Below are 15,990 nucleotides of genomic sequence, written 5' to 3'. Positions count from 1 at the left end.
GTAGAAGCAAAATCAACTGCTCACAATTAAAGGGTTAATTCACCCAAAAATTCTGTCATTAATTACTCACCCTCATGTCGTTCCAAACCCGCAAGACTTTCGTTCTTATTCGGAACACAAAGGATGTTTTATTAACAAAGTTTGGGAGGAGTAGCCTACGTTCAGATAATTAATAGCCTAGGCTACTCTGGGTTCGGGCCAAATAAGTTCCGAGTAGGCTAATAATCTTAACTCTGTTTCATTTAATGTAGTGTGAACTCATTAAAGACATTTTAAATGAAATCTGAGAGATTTCGGTCCCTCCATTTGCTGCTAGGCAACTACCATTTTGACGCTTTAAAAAGTTCATAAAGAGATCGTAAAACTAATTCATAATGAATTGAGTGATTTAGTGCAATATTTCTGAAGACACTTAATCGCTTAAATATGATGAACAGATATAGGCTTTTATTCACATATAGGCTAAACATTCTTCTAAGATTTGCGGCACGCATCAAATGCATGCTCCTTAGTTAAAAGGAAGAACTTCGCTTGTTCAGTGGTAAAAGTTGATAGCTTTTGTTATCTCTTAGCTCTTAGTAGGCTACTAAGAACTGAATTTAATGAATCATTTGTAACAACCCCAGATTCCAAGAGCTCGAAATAGCCTACATGAGTTTTTTCACTTGCATCTGCCATTAGATACTACGGAGCCCGGGCGGGATCTGTTTACAGTCTATGGTTTGGAACGAGAATTTTCATTTTTGAAAACTAACCCTTAAATGCTGTTTTTAAGTCTTTATTATCATAAACTGTTCTTGGGATTATAGCTATATTTGACAACATGAACAGACTATGCCATTTCACAAAAGGTCAAATGATACATTTTTAAGAGACTTCCCATTTCTGCTTCCTATTTTCAAGCATCTAAATTCAAGTAGATTTTGAAGTATCAATATTATTTCACCACCAACCTGCCTCACTACTTAATTAAAAAAAAAAAAAAAAAATTTTTAAAAAGATTATTCAAAAATATTTTTCCATGAATTTCATCCTTTTAAAGGGTTAGTTCACCCAAAAATTTAAATTCTGTCAGTAATTACTCACCCTCATGTTGTTCCAACTGCGTAAGACCTTCGTTCATCTTCGGAACACAAATTAAGATATTTTTGATTAAATCTGAGTGCTGGATCACTCCTCCATAGGCTGCTAGGTGACCGAAACTTGCTGGCCCAGAAAAGTTATTAAAGAGATCGTTAATATAGTCCAAGTGACTACAGTGGCTTAATCTTAAGTATATCAAGCGACGAGAATACTTTTTGTCCGCAAAAACAAACAAAAATAACGACTTTATTCCACTATTCATTTCCTTCTCTCTGGGCCTCGTAGTGTTTTTGCGTAGCGCGTCTGTGTTGCACGTCATCACGCATCACACACATGACCAGCTTCGGCCAATTGTGAGCCTACGTGGTGACGTGTAACACAGACGCGCAGCGCAAAAACACTACGTGAACCAACTAGAGGCCCAGAGAGAAGGAAATGAATAGTGGAATAAAGTCGTTATTTTTGTTTGTTTTTGAGCACAAAAAGTATTCTCGTCGCTTGATATACTTAAGATTAAGCCACTGTAGTCACTTGGACTATATTAACGATCTCTTTAATAACTTTTCTGGGCCAGAAAGTTTCGGTCACCTAGCAGCCTATGGAGAAGTGATCCAGCTCTCAGATTTAATCAAAAATATCTTAATTTGTGGAACAACATGAGGGTGAGTAATTACTGACAGAATTTTCATTTTTTGGGTGAACTAACCCTTTAATAGCCCCTTTTTATTCATGAGATGAGTAAGATCATAACTCAGATGTGGACGATTTGTTGCAAAGTGACAAAAATAAATTTAGGCTACTGAATAAAATAAATGAAAGATTGATTGCATTCTACAGAACGCATGGACAATTGAACTTGAATTAAAATGTTTAACAATACATTTCATTTTCAGGGTGTAACTGTAAACATGGCCTTTCATTTAACTTGTCTGTTGATTAATCTTTGTTTTGAAATTCCTTATTTTTCACCCTGCACTGTAATTCCAATTGAACTTCCTGTGGGGTGTCGTCAGTTCTTTTCGGAATCCAACTCGGTAAATAACACTGATACATTGTTCTTTTCTTTTTTTTTTCTTTTTTTACAGAATAACAGCAACTGATGAAGCAAATCATGCCAACCCAGTTGTACGGCTATTTTCTGTTTTCCCAAGAAGTCCTCCATTGTCTTCCAGTTGGAAATCTCCATGATGAGACATGACTTAACTCCAGTTGAACCACAAAGACAAAGTTAACAGGAATTTGTCGAAAGAAGACATGGTAAGCTCAACAGCCATCATGACTCAGCTTGTAAACAAACACATACATCTGTTGCCCCTTGTAAAAAATAATTATGCTTAATTGTATTAAATGTACAAAATTAAGTTTGAATCTTAAAACGTTATTATATTTGTAAAATGCACTTGCAGATAATATATTATTTCTGAAATGAAATACCACTTAAAAGTAATGCACATCAAAATAAGTGTACGTTTTTAAAGCAGGAAAAAAGTTTGAAACATAATAATTTAAAATGTACTTTAAAGTACAACTTTGAAAAAATGTAAATTAAAGGCACTTAAAAGTGTAGTCTACTAAAGACTGTTGAAATATAGTCTTGAAAGTGTACTCTCTTTAACCGTTTCTGTCCTGTTATGATACATACTCTGAGTTGCAGAACACTAGCCTACATGTCAATTCCTGTAAGTGTGCCTCAGCCACGTAACCCGGGCGGTGCAACTATGACCATATCAGGCTCCTGGCAGCCCTGCATGTGACAGTAAATGTCCCTTTTATAGGAAATGAATGCATCTGAGGAAAGCCCTGTGATTATCCTGATGATAAGAGATTTATCTGTAGCAGAGAGTGAGAAAAGTTTAAAATAACCAAAGCCAATGTTATAGCATCGACTGCTGTCAATTAAGTGAGCTTGGATGCACTTAAAAAACAACAACTTTTTTGTCTTTTAAAAATCTCTATGCAGTTTATTACACTTCAACGTAGGCTCTCACATGAGTGTCGACCAAGCGGCAACCTCCCTGTTTCTCTCTTGAAACCAACACGGAAGTGAATTCAACGGCAATTCATCGACTGGCCGCTTGAGGCTGGATGCAGAAGTGAGTCAAATCTGTATCTCCCCCATGTTAAAATGCCCAACTTTACAGCAGAAAAAAGCATGTTTACAGCCTGGTGCAAAAAGTGGCTTTGGTCTATATAGCTTATTTTTCCCTTCATGACAACTGTGAGGGGGGTGAATTTTTTTATAACTCATCCGTTTAAATTATATTAAGCCTTAAAATTTCTGCATAATTAAGGGTGTCCACTTTAGAGTGACGGGTGGATTCCCGCTGCTGTGGTCACTAGTCATCATTAGCCGTTTGTCTGCTGTTTGTTAGCCGTCACATTACCTCAGTTCATTGTCTGATTGTAAAAATAAATAAATTCGGGAGTGACGTGCTGCCAAGATGGCAACGGTCGGCCACGCCCACTTTAGTCTTCAAAAACGGTCTTCAGAAACCTACAGGTGACGTCACGGACACTACGTCCATATTTTTTTACAGTCTATGGTGTCGACGCTAAACGCCATTTGTCTCTATCTTGCGCAATTCTCATTAGAACGTGTTGTTCAACGTTGTATCTCGCCAGCACTGATGACATCCACATTGTTCTTTGATGTCCTCTTTTTGTGGTAGCCTACCTTCTACTCTTCCGTGCAATGCGATGTTGGCAGTCCTGTTTTTATCCATATCCAAGTACATGACCAAGCTACTGGTGTTGTCTCTCATGTACTTTTTGCAAGATCGTTTCTATCTGATTGAGGGCCTTTCTGATGTCATCATTTCTAATCTTCTCCATGATGCGGACTCCAAGTAGTTTCTCTGCTTCAGCACTCCTAAGTGTCCATGCTTCACAAGAGTCCAAGGCAATCGGGAGTATGAGTCTCATTCTTTATATTTTTGTTTTTCCAGTTATTGTTGCTCATCACTTTCAATGCCATGGCTGTTTTTGTTCTGATGTCCGTAGAGCAGTGACAGTTAGCAGTTCCTTCCCTCTGAGCATGAGTCCTTCCTTTTTTTCTCACTGTTTGCTCCGATTTTGCACTCGGCAGCTGGAACCAATCTGTCATATCGTTCCTGAATCTTATAGCACTTTGCGTTTTCTTATACAGATTCTCAATCAGATTGATCATCTTAGGATGGATTCCATAGTGGTGTTGTACTTTCCAAAGGCCTTGATGCCACATTCGATCAAAGGCTTTCTTGAAATCAATAAAGATCAAGTAAAGTTTTTTATTTTGCAGTGTGAGGTACTTCTCTACTATCAATCTGAGTGAGAAAATCTGTTCGATAGTGTTGAATTATAATATAATTCGTATGGTACCAATTAGTACCGATCTTTGCGTTTTGCGCGTGCTCCGAAAGGCATGTCACGCACAAAGTGAATTTAATCCTTCAAATATTTGTTTGTGTCATCATGTATACTCGGCAGACAAAAACTGTGACTAAGCAAGGATTAGCTATTCTAATGTGGTCCCCTCATGTGAAGAACAGTGAGTCTAAGTTTTCTGAGGTTTAGGCTAATCTAATTATGACCACAGAAAATGAAACAAAGCAAAAAGCTCATGAAAAAATATGGCCGATGCCCTGAAGTGCAGAAGTGGTTTGGTAAAAACAAAAATAGAATGAAAAATTTGGATTAAAAAAGTTGGCCTAACAAAAATAGAATTAAACCCTGCACAAACTGAAATTAAAGGGGTTATGCAATTGCTAGCATACATAAATGTACACTATTCACTATTGTATCACTATTATTTGTAATGTAGAATGAGAACATAAATATATCTATACAATAAACAAGTTACAAATCGTCTTTTGTGGAGGGAAACGTCCAAAATTGTTACAGAAGGCAAATTCATTCTTGCATGAAAATGTACCACTCCCTTCATTATTGCACCTGTGGCTGTTTCCTCAGGCTAGAAATGTCCTTTTTTCTGTGTGGGAACTGCCCTTTTTGAGTGTATTAACTATAAAAAAGGTCTACTGTATAACTTATGTCAAACGTAGAGTGGTCATGCGAGGTCATGATTCATAGATTCAAGCTCAAGTCTGTACTTGTAGATTCTGATTATCACAATAACAAAGCCAAGTAGTAGAGAAATGCCACTGACAGCAAATGTCACGACATGAGTTCTGCCTGTGTATGGGAGCTTTACCATAGTTGTATCTAGAAGGAGAAAAGAGTACAAAAAGTTAATGTACGCACTTCTCTGTGAGTGACAATGAAAAAAATCTTTTCGCACATTGTAGTCAAGCTTCTCAGACCTTTTGCGACAACAGGTGCATTGGGACACTTATCTAGGGAACAAAATGGGGAAAAAATTATGGAACATAATTGCTGCACTCAATTAATCTAAATCACAGGGTAGCTCACTGAGTAGTGCTAAAAATAGCTCCAAGCTGTTTTAAGGAACAGAAAGAAGCAGTACTCACAGTCGCATTTGACCACCAAGGAAACCTAAGGGAAAAAATGCAGCCAAACATTAGGCATTTAGACTAAAAAGTTAGGCATCATCAGTTATCATTGTTATGTAGAATTGGTATTATATAAACATTATCCACATAATACACATAGATGGTTTTGTCTAGTTACACAAGTACATCAAAAAAATATTAGAAATCTTTCACTGGCCTACCCGAAGTTCCAGACATTCCGTGTGATATGTGACATTATGCTGACAGTCTATGGTGAGAATCCTTTGTGGTTCAGCATGCAAAACAACTGGATGGTAAATGTTCCCCTTCTCATCAACAAGCACAGTGTTCTGCTCACCAAACAATGAATATATTTGAAATATGGTTATTCTTCCACTTGGAACAAAAGTTTGGAAACACACAAGAACAAAGAAACTGGCTGTGCTTACAGCAGAGGTCCATTCAGGTAAGCAGCCAGGTCCAGTCGGCTCTGAGATGATATAAGCCACAGATTTGTTCTGGAACACTGACACACTACACTTTGGATTGGCAGGAATTTCCTTTAGAAAGAAAAGGGCACCTTCGAGGTGGAAAGGTAAACACAAAAAATAAATAAACAATAACTCAATATGCATATATATAAAACATTATTTCTGCATTTTCAGTATTTCCAAATTAATGTACTTTCCATAATAACATGACAATGACAATTGGACAATTTCCAAGTGACACCCTATGATTCCAAATCAAGATCAAGATTTTTCAAAAGAACGGAAGATAATGTAAAAGCGTTGGGCCCCCATATTTTTTTGCATAGAAAACCTGCATGAATTTTTACTATTTAAATGTGCAGTAAAACTACAGTAAACTGCAGCAATGCTCTCGACTGGGAAGCATTGTCTTTAATGATTTAAAGCATATTGACTCACTAGCCCCTTTTACACAGCAATACAAAAATTACCAGAACAATTTCCCTGTTAAATACACAAATGTACTGTTCACACAAGCAGTGGCATTCAGTCTTTTTACTGGTAAGATACCATTCTTCACACATCAGCCCCAAAATACCGGCAAACTCTGTGGTGTCAATTAATGGGAAATTACCTTTAAATTCTCAGCTGTCATTTATAATTCTAGGAAATATTACATTTCCTAGAATAATAGGCAGAAGTAACCGGATTTTGGCGTGTTCGCATTGTAGCCTACTTGACGTGTGTGAAATGAATGCGGTAAAAAATAAATACTCTGAACCCTAAGAAGTAGGTTTACACAAACTGAGAAAGTCAAAAAGCAATAGGTTGTGCTCTCCCCTACTAGGCTACACAGCCAATGCCTACTGCATGTGTATAAAATGCACTTACCAAAAAAGACAGCTGTCGTTATCATTGTCTCTTCTGTTGCCTACAAGGTGTTGACCATCACTGAGAAGTTTGACGTTTACTTTTTACATCAAGTTAGTGTCATGGTTTGTTGTACAGTCATAATGTACGCTTCTGCATCCTGGGTCGATGACTCATTAGTCCTTGTGATTTCTAGTTTGTGTCTATGCACAGTGGAAGAGGTTTGATTATTAGTTTTGCAGCCTATTTGTGAATTACTTTGAAAAAGGATGAAAAGAATGGATTTCACAATTTTTATCTTGTATCACTGTCCTATCCTAATCGTTTCACATCACCCCTGGATTGGACATTCACAGGGGTTGCTTATTTTACCGGAGCGTTGTTTTCCCAGACTTTTTGGCCGGTCGACTCGACACGCAGCAGTGAGTTCTATTGAAATTGTAGAATTATCTTATTACCATCAGGCGGTGCAGTTTCTGAATTCCTGCACTATTTCTCATATACGTAGGACCATCTGTGTTCTGGAATTTTTGAGGAAGTGGTAGCTGTTTTCTCAGAAAAACAACCAGTCATATAAAACATCAGTAAACACTACACTCAACAGTCTATATTGGTTAGCCTACCTCTGAAACACACTGAGGATTGGGTAAACCATAATTTTGAACAAAGAAACAAATGCTGTTTCATTTATTGCTGATTAGATGCAGATAAATATTTTATGGCATTATTTAGAACCCATCACAACATCAACCACCATACCTTAACTTTATATTCAATATAAGTAATAGGCTAGAAAAGTTCCATTGTCAGGGGACTCATCTGTCACAATTTGGTCTTGTCTTGGTTACATTTCATGTCATTGTCATGTTTCTGTGTCTTGTCATGTGATTCCCTGTTAGTCATGTGATCCTGCCATGTGTTCCCTTGTCTGTGTCATGTTGTCATTGTTTCATTGTTCACGGGTGTCCCTTGTCTTGTCATTAGTCTGTGTATTTAAGCCCTCGTGTTTGCCATGTGTCTTGGTCAAGTATCGTTTCCTGTAATTCTGCTGTGGTGTAAGTTCATGTTAATGCCATGTTTTTGTTTTATTTGTAATAAACTGCACTTGGGTTCTTTATAACTTGCCTCCAGTGGAATCCCTTTACATCATCTTGAATGTGTCTCAAACATTAATATATTTCTAATGCTATAATATTTCTGTCTGCTGCAAATTCAACTATTTTAGAAATCTGTATTGTTTAACTATTTAAATTTGATATGTCATTAACAGTTCTGTTGTTACAGCCTTCACTATATCAGGGTGGGTTGTAATACAGAAGACATATACTTTTACTTTTTTTTTATTTGCAAGTTATTGTGTAACTAAACTATAAAAATATTTATTATGAAGTATTAAACAAGTGCACACATCCACAATGTTCTTTTTGCACATTGAGCAAAAAGCTCAATGATGGTAGCCTACTCAATAATAAAAATAATAAATAAAATCACAAAAAAGAAATTAACATGACAAGCTCCATAAATAGAACACTTGTTTATTGCATGTTCTTACCAAAAGTGACTCTTAATTGTCATGTTTAATGTTCAAAGATGATGACAGGTTAAAAATGGTAACAAAGTTTAATAAAAAATTAAAAAAAGCACACAACTCGAGACATACTGCATAGCAAATGACAATACCGACCCAAGACAGAAAGGAAATGAAGAACTTAAACTCAATAATGATCAGCTGTGATAATTAAATGAATATACAATTGCTGTTTTATTTAGGCTATTACCAATCAGAGGCAGATGATTATGTTATGGCTGGAAAACTAGAGCAAAGGAAACAGATGATAAACAAACTAAATGTCCATTAGAAAGTGAAACTAACTGAACATAATTGTGACATTAATCAGTTATTTATTTTGTTATGACAATTGTGATAAATATTTGTTAAAAATACTTTAATATTGTATAGGTTAATTATTATATAACAATATAGACTGAGTGGCATAAAGATATAAAAGAATATAATAGAATATAAAACGGTTAGTTCCAGTCCTAATTCCAGATAGTTCCAATCCGTTTGAATGTCCGCTGCGATATCTTCTCCTGTGCCCTGACATAATAGTCATTTGGCACTTGCGTCTTGCTTCTCCGCACAACTTTCAAACTCCGCTTTGTGTCGTGCTAAACAACGGCCTTCAGCCGTGACTTATTCACGATACAGCACAGCCTCTCATACCTTATTGCTTACATAATATAATATAATATAATATAATATAATATAATATAATATAATATAATATAATAATCAATTAATAATATTATTAGCTTCCACAGCTTTTACTATAAAAAAAAAAAAAACCTCACTCCTACTTATGAGTAAGTGAGCAAGAATTTCATTTTTTTTTCTTAAGTGTTATCATTAATACTTCTTGTTCTGGAGGCATCAGTGACCTAGACAGTTGGGGTTTCATTCTTTGGCACTGCTTTCCAAATGCACCTGAAAACATTAAAAATAACAGAAATTAGAATATAATATACAGTGGCTATAAAAATATATACATACCCCTGTTAAAACAGCTAGTTTTTGTGATAACAAAGATAAATCAGATATTTTAGAATGCAACCAAGAAGATCTTACAAGAACTGCTGAGATTTATATGGAATTAATTCATGGAAAAGTGAGGAGTATACTATTCACACATGAGTTTGATGATTAGTTCATTCTGAACACCACCACATACCCAATTATAAAAGGATGTGCACACTTATGCTGTAGGTTTTAATTTAATTTTTATTTTTTTTCTCTGAAATGTATCACTTTGGTTTTCATGGCATTGCATAGGGAATATTTTTACATTAAAGTTTCAAAAGTTCTGATATGATTTATCTTTTATTGTGACAATTATTGTTACAGTCTGGTCTGTCTAAGATCTTTTTAATTCTCTGCAGTGATATTATAAAACCATTTTTTACCTTAAAGCTTGCCTTTTATTTCTTTGGAGACAGATGACAGTGATGATGATGATGATGGTGGTGATGATGCCGACAATGGTATACATAATAATGGCATGATCTCTGACTGTTACTTGAGTGGTGTCACTGGCTAGAAAAGATATATAAACTAGGATTTAGAGTAAACTTTAAACTTACAGCTCTACGCATGCAGAAGCAGGTAAAAAAAGAAAAGAAAATCACATTTATTTATTTATTTATAGCAACAAAAACAACAGTGTAAATTAAATTTTAGCTGGTGAAACTAAAATCCTTTAATAGTAAAAATTATTTCAATATTATATTAAAATATCATTCTTTAATTGTAATAGTGTGAAAATTATTTCACATTATAACTATTAGAATTGGCCAAAATGATATGAGATTGGTATCGCTATTGACATTTTTAAATCTCTGCTTTCCCGTTACCTGTGGAAACATGCCTAATATGCTGTATACTGAAAGGTATACAAACAGAACAAACAGAAGCACAGTCCTCTCTTATTAAAAAACAATGCTACTTTGTATCAAACAAAAGATTAAAACTCGTATAAGTATTTAATTAGTCTGCATACAGTATAATGAAATGATTATGCAGGACAAATTGAAGTAACATTATAAATATTTCTGCATGAGTAACTTACATAATCAAGTCTGATTCAGACTGTATTTCCTGAAACACTAATGTTACAACAACACAGAACCTTTCTCAAAGATATTGTTCCCTAAATAGCACATACAAATGTTGTAATGTATCAAGAGCCTCAAACTACTCATAAATCCATTACATGCAACATAAAAATTAATTTATTTTAAAAAATCATTTATTTGATCTTACCAAGAGTAGTTCTTGTCACATTCAAAGCGTCACAAGGATCTGGCAAGTAAAACAGAGATTTGTATTGTTTACTCAGACAATGAATCTAATACATCAGTAAACATAAAAGCCTTTACCGGCCAGGGCAAACTTCTTATCAGACCGTAACAATCTGCATTCATTTAACAACATTCTTCAATATTGCTGCTGGCACTCTTTTTTTATTTTTCATAAATTTTTTTTTAATTATAATTATTCAACATGAATAATGGGGGGCATGTTTGTGTCTGTTGGGAGATTCCCAAACTTCCCCCTAAAGTAAGCAATGACAGCGTATATGGTTGTTCAGTGTATTTCTTACAGCACCATAACAGAGCTAAAATAAATATTTTTATAACATATATTTAATACATAAGTAAAAAAAACAATGCATTTATAATTTAGTGCATATATTTAATAATATATGTACAATTATTGTGATATGCTCTTCTCTAGGTTTTCTAGCAAGATGACGCATTGTTCATAAGCTGTTTTTTGTCTAGGGTTGAAGAACTAATTGGGTTTGAGAGGTGATACCTATTTGAATATTGTAATAAAATATGCATAATTTGAAAGCCTAGACTTTGCTTTATCAAAAATATTATGTGTGATGGATGGTGTGTCACACGTGTTTTAAAACATTGTTTGAATGTTGATTTGTTGAATATGATCTTAAATCATGGAATAAAAAAACATTATAACCCTTATATTAAGGTATTTGGGCCCAACTTACCATGGCAATCTGCGTCGTAAGCCTGCTGTTGAACCAAAAGAGGAACATAGAAAGAAGAAGAGAAACACAATCTCTGAAGACTAAACAACATTCATATTTAATTCAAAATATCTTATTTAGGCTAGGCATGTTTACCCCAGTGCGTGGACAGTCCTTTCGGTATGTGACCTGCTTGACCTCTTCACCAATGTTTCCTCTGAGAATCAACTTCTGGGATTCATGATATACTACCTTCGTCTCATCCACATTTCCATGTTCATCAACCACAACAAATTCCTAAAAACACACACACACACACACACACACACACACACACACACACACACACACACAAGCAGTGCTTAATTGTCTGTGATTCCTTCTATTCTTTCCATATTGTTCCCATTTTATACTGCTGATATACGCCACTTCACGATGTTTTTGATTGTCTTTTGAAACGTGCAGAAGTGTTTGTATCTGTTCTCTGTATCCTCCAGACTTTGTGTTTTATTATGACTGTGTTAAACAAATGTTATATTAAGTGAATTAAAGGGATAGCTCATCCAAAAATGAAAATTCTGTTGTGATTTACTCAGTGTTCGAATTATACCGTGAGGGGTATTATACAGGGGGGAGGGGTCAGAAATATTCTGACATTGACGAGCAGTGACAGACCAATGAAGCTCAGATGAACACACACACACACACACACTGTACTCTGTTTCTGACGTGAGCTCTGCTCGGTGCCACTGCGGATTGAAGATGAAGAACGCGCTGAATCTGATTAACAAAACTGAACTGAACACAAATTTGTGTAGCCTGCCCTACACTTAATCACAAATGTTTAGGGGGACTAGGCAGAAGTTTAGGGGGCACATAGGCCTAGTGACGCCTATGTGACGAGCTGCTCATAACATTTACCACAAAGCACAATGCATGAATACATGATACATGGCGGTCAAAACCATAGGTAGAGATTAAAGTTGATTCAGCCCATTACTCTTAATTTTTCGCTGACACGCCTGCGCCTGTACCCGGTACGTAAGTTTTGACAGCTAGTGAAGAAGTGACATCAAAGAACCAGCCAAAGAATACAGTCTGAATGTAGGCTACCAGAGAAATGGTACAGCCCAATGGGGAGTGAGGGTTTGAAATATTTCATTAGATTTTTTCCTGAATTATTGGTATGTGATGGTAATACTGCATTTAAATACATACAATATTGGATAGGCTAACATTATATTTTATATAAAAAAAAAATAATAATTCAGTACCCCCAAACTATTATTTTCATCCCTTTTGGGAGGTTCCAAGTCTCATCTAGGGGGGTCGGACCCCCCAATACCCCCAGTAATTCGAACTATGGATTTACTCACCTTCCTGTTCTAAATCTGTATCACTTTCAATGTTCAAACCATGCCTAGCAGAAAATTAGACCACAATTCCACATCCTCTGTGCTATAAATTGGGAGCTCGCGAATTATTTTTAAATGTTGAAGAAATTTGGTTTCAATTGCATGTGCTTGCAAGGAAAATAGCTTAGTTTCATTTTTATATTCTATTTTCAGAGGGGTACTTTTGGACTTCTTGTTCCTACTTGAGTGCACAGCCATTGTCGTGTCTATTTCAAAATATATTTAGACTATAAAAATAACTTAAGGGTTTATTTCACCCAAAATGATAATTCTGTGATCATTTACTTACCCTCATATGTCGTTCCGAACCCGTAAGACTTTCGTTCATCTTCGAAACACAAATGAACATCTCTTTAATGGAATCTGAAAGATTTCTGTCTCTACTGACCACCTCTAACTTACTGGAACATAAAAAGAAAACGAATCCATATAAATTGAGCGGTGACTGCTTTATATGATCTGAGCTTCTGTTTATGTTAACTGATCAATGTTTTTATGTGAATAAAAGCATAAAAATAACGTGTTTATCACATAAAGCGATCAAGTCTCTTCAGAAAATATGGACTAAACCGCTCAATTCATAAGTTTTACGATCTCTTTTTAAGCGTCAAAGATCGTTGCATAGGCTATGTAACGTTAGCTGTTAACAGAGGAAGAAGGCTCATATTTTATCAAACAGATCTTTATTTGTGTTTTGAAAATAAACAAAAGTTTTACGGGTTTGGAACGACATGAGTGAGTAAATTCAGTTCGTTTGGTTTTTGTTGTTGTTGTTGATGTTGTTTGGCCTTTAATGCATGCCACAATGCCTGGTAGCAAATGATTTATTATGCTATGACTTTTTTTCTTTTTTTTAAAACTGAAAATATTGAGATGTGATCAGTAGGCTACTCACCATTGCTGACCATGTTGGTGTGCAGAAGTCTCCAGGTGGCTCGCTAAGATTATAGGAAACCGAGTGGTTTCTCAAAATCTCAAAACAGCACTTCAAGCTTGAACCATATCCCTTCATTGAGCAATTCAAGAGAATGTAAATAAAGCCTGTTCATGGAGAAAAGGAAAACTGATCATGTTCGACCCTCAATGTTACTAAAAAATTAAAAAAAATGAGAACAGAATTATCAGAATATAGCTAAGATTGTTTTTAAAATGTGCATTAATAATGCTAATGAAAATAATAAAATATATTTCTGTGATAAAACTCATAATACCTTTAGATTTAGAGAATAATTTGACTGATTAGTTTTTTTATATGTGACAAATATATGATTCGTCGATCTATTTAAAATATTAAGTTGAACTATTTGTTTACTAGCTATAGGCTATATTAATATAAAGTAAACATTAATTAACCTTTAGAAAAAACTTTTTCAAATTGTGTTTTGTCATTATGTGAGAGATAGCATATAGCCTATGCAATGATGTAAGCAAATATTCACAATTAGGGAAGGAAATGGGTTTTATTTCCAGGAATCACACATAGAGGCTATATAGCCTACTGTAAAAAGATGCACTCTAAATTCGCTTCTGCCAATGAGTTAAATGTTTTTATTTTTATTTAAAAAAACATTGGCGTACTAAATCTCAAACTGCAGAAATTAACCATGGTTTTACTTATTTAAAAAAAAAAAGGTTAGTTAAACCATAGTAACCACAAATTAACCATGGTTTTGCTATTAGCCATAGTTTAGCTATGTTATTTGAAGTAAAACTTGTGGTTATACAAATGGTAATCAATCCGCAAATAAATAAATAAATAAATAATGGTTACTAGCCTACTCTTTTGCCACAGCCCTTTTCGAAAGGGCTGATTTACTCAGATTACCCCGGTAAATGGGAAAGCGTTGCTTACTTCTCGTGTGGATATACTATAGGTTCTATACTATTATTTATTATAGATACAAAAAGAGTAATTTTATGATTATATTTCCGAAAGTAAATAGCCTAAAGGACAGTCCTCCAGATGCAAGCAGACCTCACCCTGCAAACAGACCTCGTGTTTCCATTTCGAAACCGTTTTCCATTAAGATAGGCTATAACTGAAATTTAATAACTAACTGGAAAGCAAATTCTTAGACAAAATGGCATTAGCTAAATCACTTTCACTTTTAGAAAGATTTTGAAGATGAAAAATAAAGACTTGTTGTTACTGCACGCAAATTAACTTAAATTAATATGATTAAGTTTATTCTAACAAAATATAGAATCTTAAGGTACTTACAGACTACAAAATCCTTTGGGTTCATAGTTAGGGATTGACGTAGAGTAGACGATTTAATGGTTTATAAGTTCCGGACACGGATCAACTGACAGGGATAACAAAAGTTGCTTACTAGCCTACTTTCAGAGCAGCGAAAGTCACGGTGCGAACGAGATGGTCCTCAATGCAGAACATGAAATCCACGGGGAGGAGTCGGATCCAGATCCAACTCCTCCCACCTTACATACCTAAACCTACCAATCTCCACCCCCTGATCCCTAAACCCACCCCTAAACCTACCCATCTCCACCCCTAAACCTACCAATCTCCACCCCTTATACAAGATCCGACTCCTCCCCCCGGATCTTGTGTAGGCTACTGCATTGAGGTGCTACTGGTGCGAACAGCACAGCACAGGCACAACATTGGGCGTGCCAAAGGAGGCGTGCTGAAATAAGTTGCAGTGGTTCTCAAACTTCTTTGGTCACGACTCACGCCCCCCTTTAAACCTTTAAAAAATGTATGCCTTTGTTATTCACCATTAGTGGAAGGGTGATGCGCTATACATGAGAAAAGTACTTCGCCTACTCCAATTTGCGGATACCCTCACTCGGAGAATAAAGTATCTGAATGATATCACCATATCATCATGACACCATAAGCATTCTGCAACTATGTCAGCCCATTACGTCTGTTTGCTTCTCTCCTACTTTACTGTGCTCACATGTTGGGGGAAGATGCTCCCCTTAAGAACAATGTGGATTTACTTTTTAATTGTAAAATATAGCCTATATGTTTAGCATGGGCAAGATGGTGATGCAATAGAAAAATCTGCTAATTTAGTTGTTATAGCACAAAATGTCAAATATTTAAAAACAAATGTGTCTACTAACAAATAGACACAAAAAACACTTGATATTTAACATAGCCTAATACAATAGATCCTATTTTCCA

General features: G+C 35.4%; 1 protein-coding gene across 1 annotated transcript; it reads right to left on the bottom strand.

Moving 5' to 3' along the window:
* Window positions 1-9,242: 9,242 nt before the first annotated feature.
* Window positions 9,243-15,174, bottom strand: LOC308704215 (uncharacterized protein). Its single transcript, XM_081388359.1, has 7 exons — window positions 15,058-15,174; window positions 13,732-13,877; window positions 11,578-11,718; window positions 11,443-11,467; window positions 10,692-10,730; window positions 9,836-9,965; window positions 9,243-9,359 (listed from the first exon to the last, which is right to left on the bottom strand). The coding sequence occupies exons 1-7, from the start codon at window positions 15,080-15,082 to the stop codon at window positions 9,314-9,316; spliced, it is 552 nt and encodes a 183-aa protein (XP_081244485.1). The 5' UTR covers window positions 15,083-15,174; the 3' UTR covers window positions 9,243-9,313.
* Window positions 15,175-15,990: the final 816 nt, after the last annotated feature.

Source organism: Scardinius erythrophthalmus (genome assembly GCF_964197995.2).
Source record: "Scardinius erythrophthalmus genome assembly, chromosome: 16".
Lineage (NCBI taxonomy): Eukaryota > Metazoa > Chordata > Actinopteri > Cypriniformes > Leuciscidae > Scardinius > Scardinius erythrophthalmus.
The sequence above is the reverse complement of the archived record's forward strand: the minus strand, read 5'-3'. Positions and strand labels throughout refer to the sequence as shown.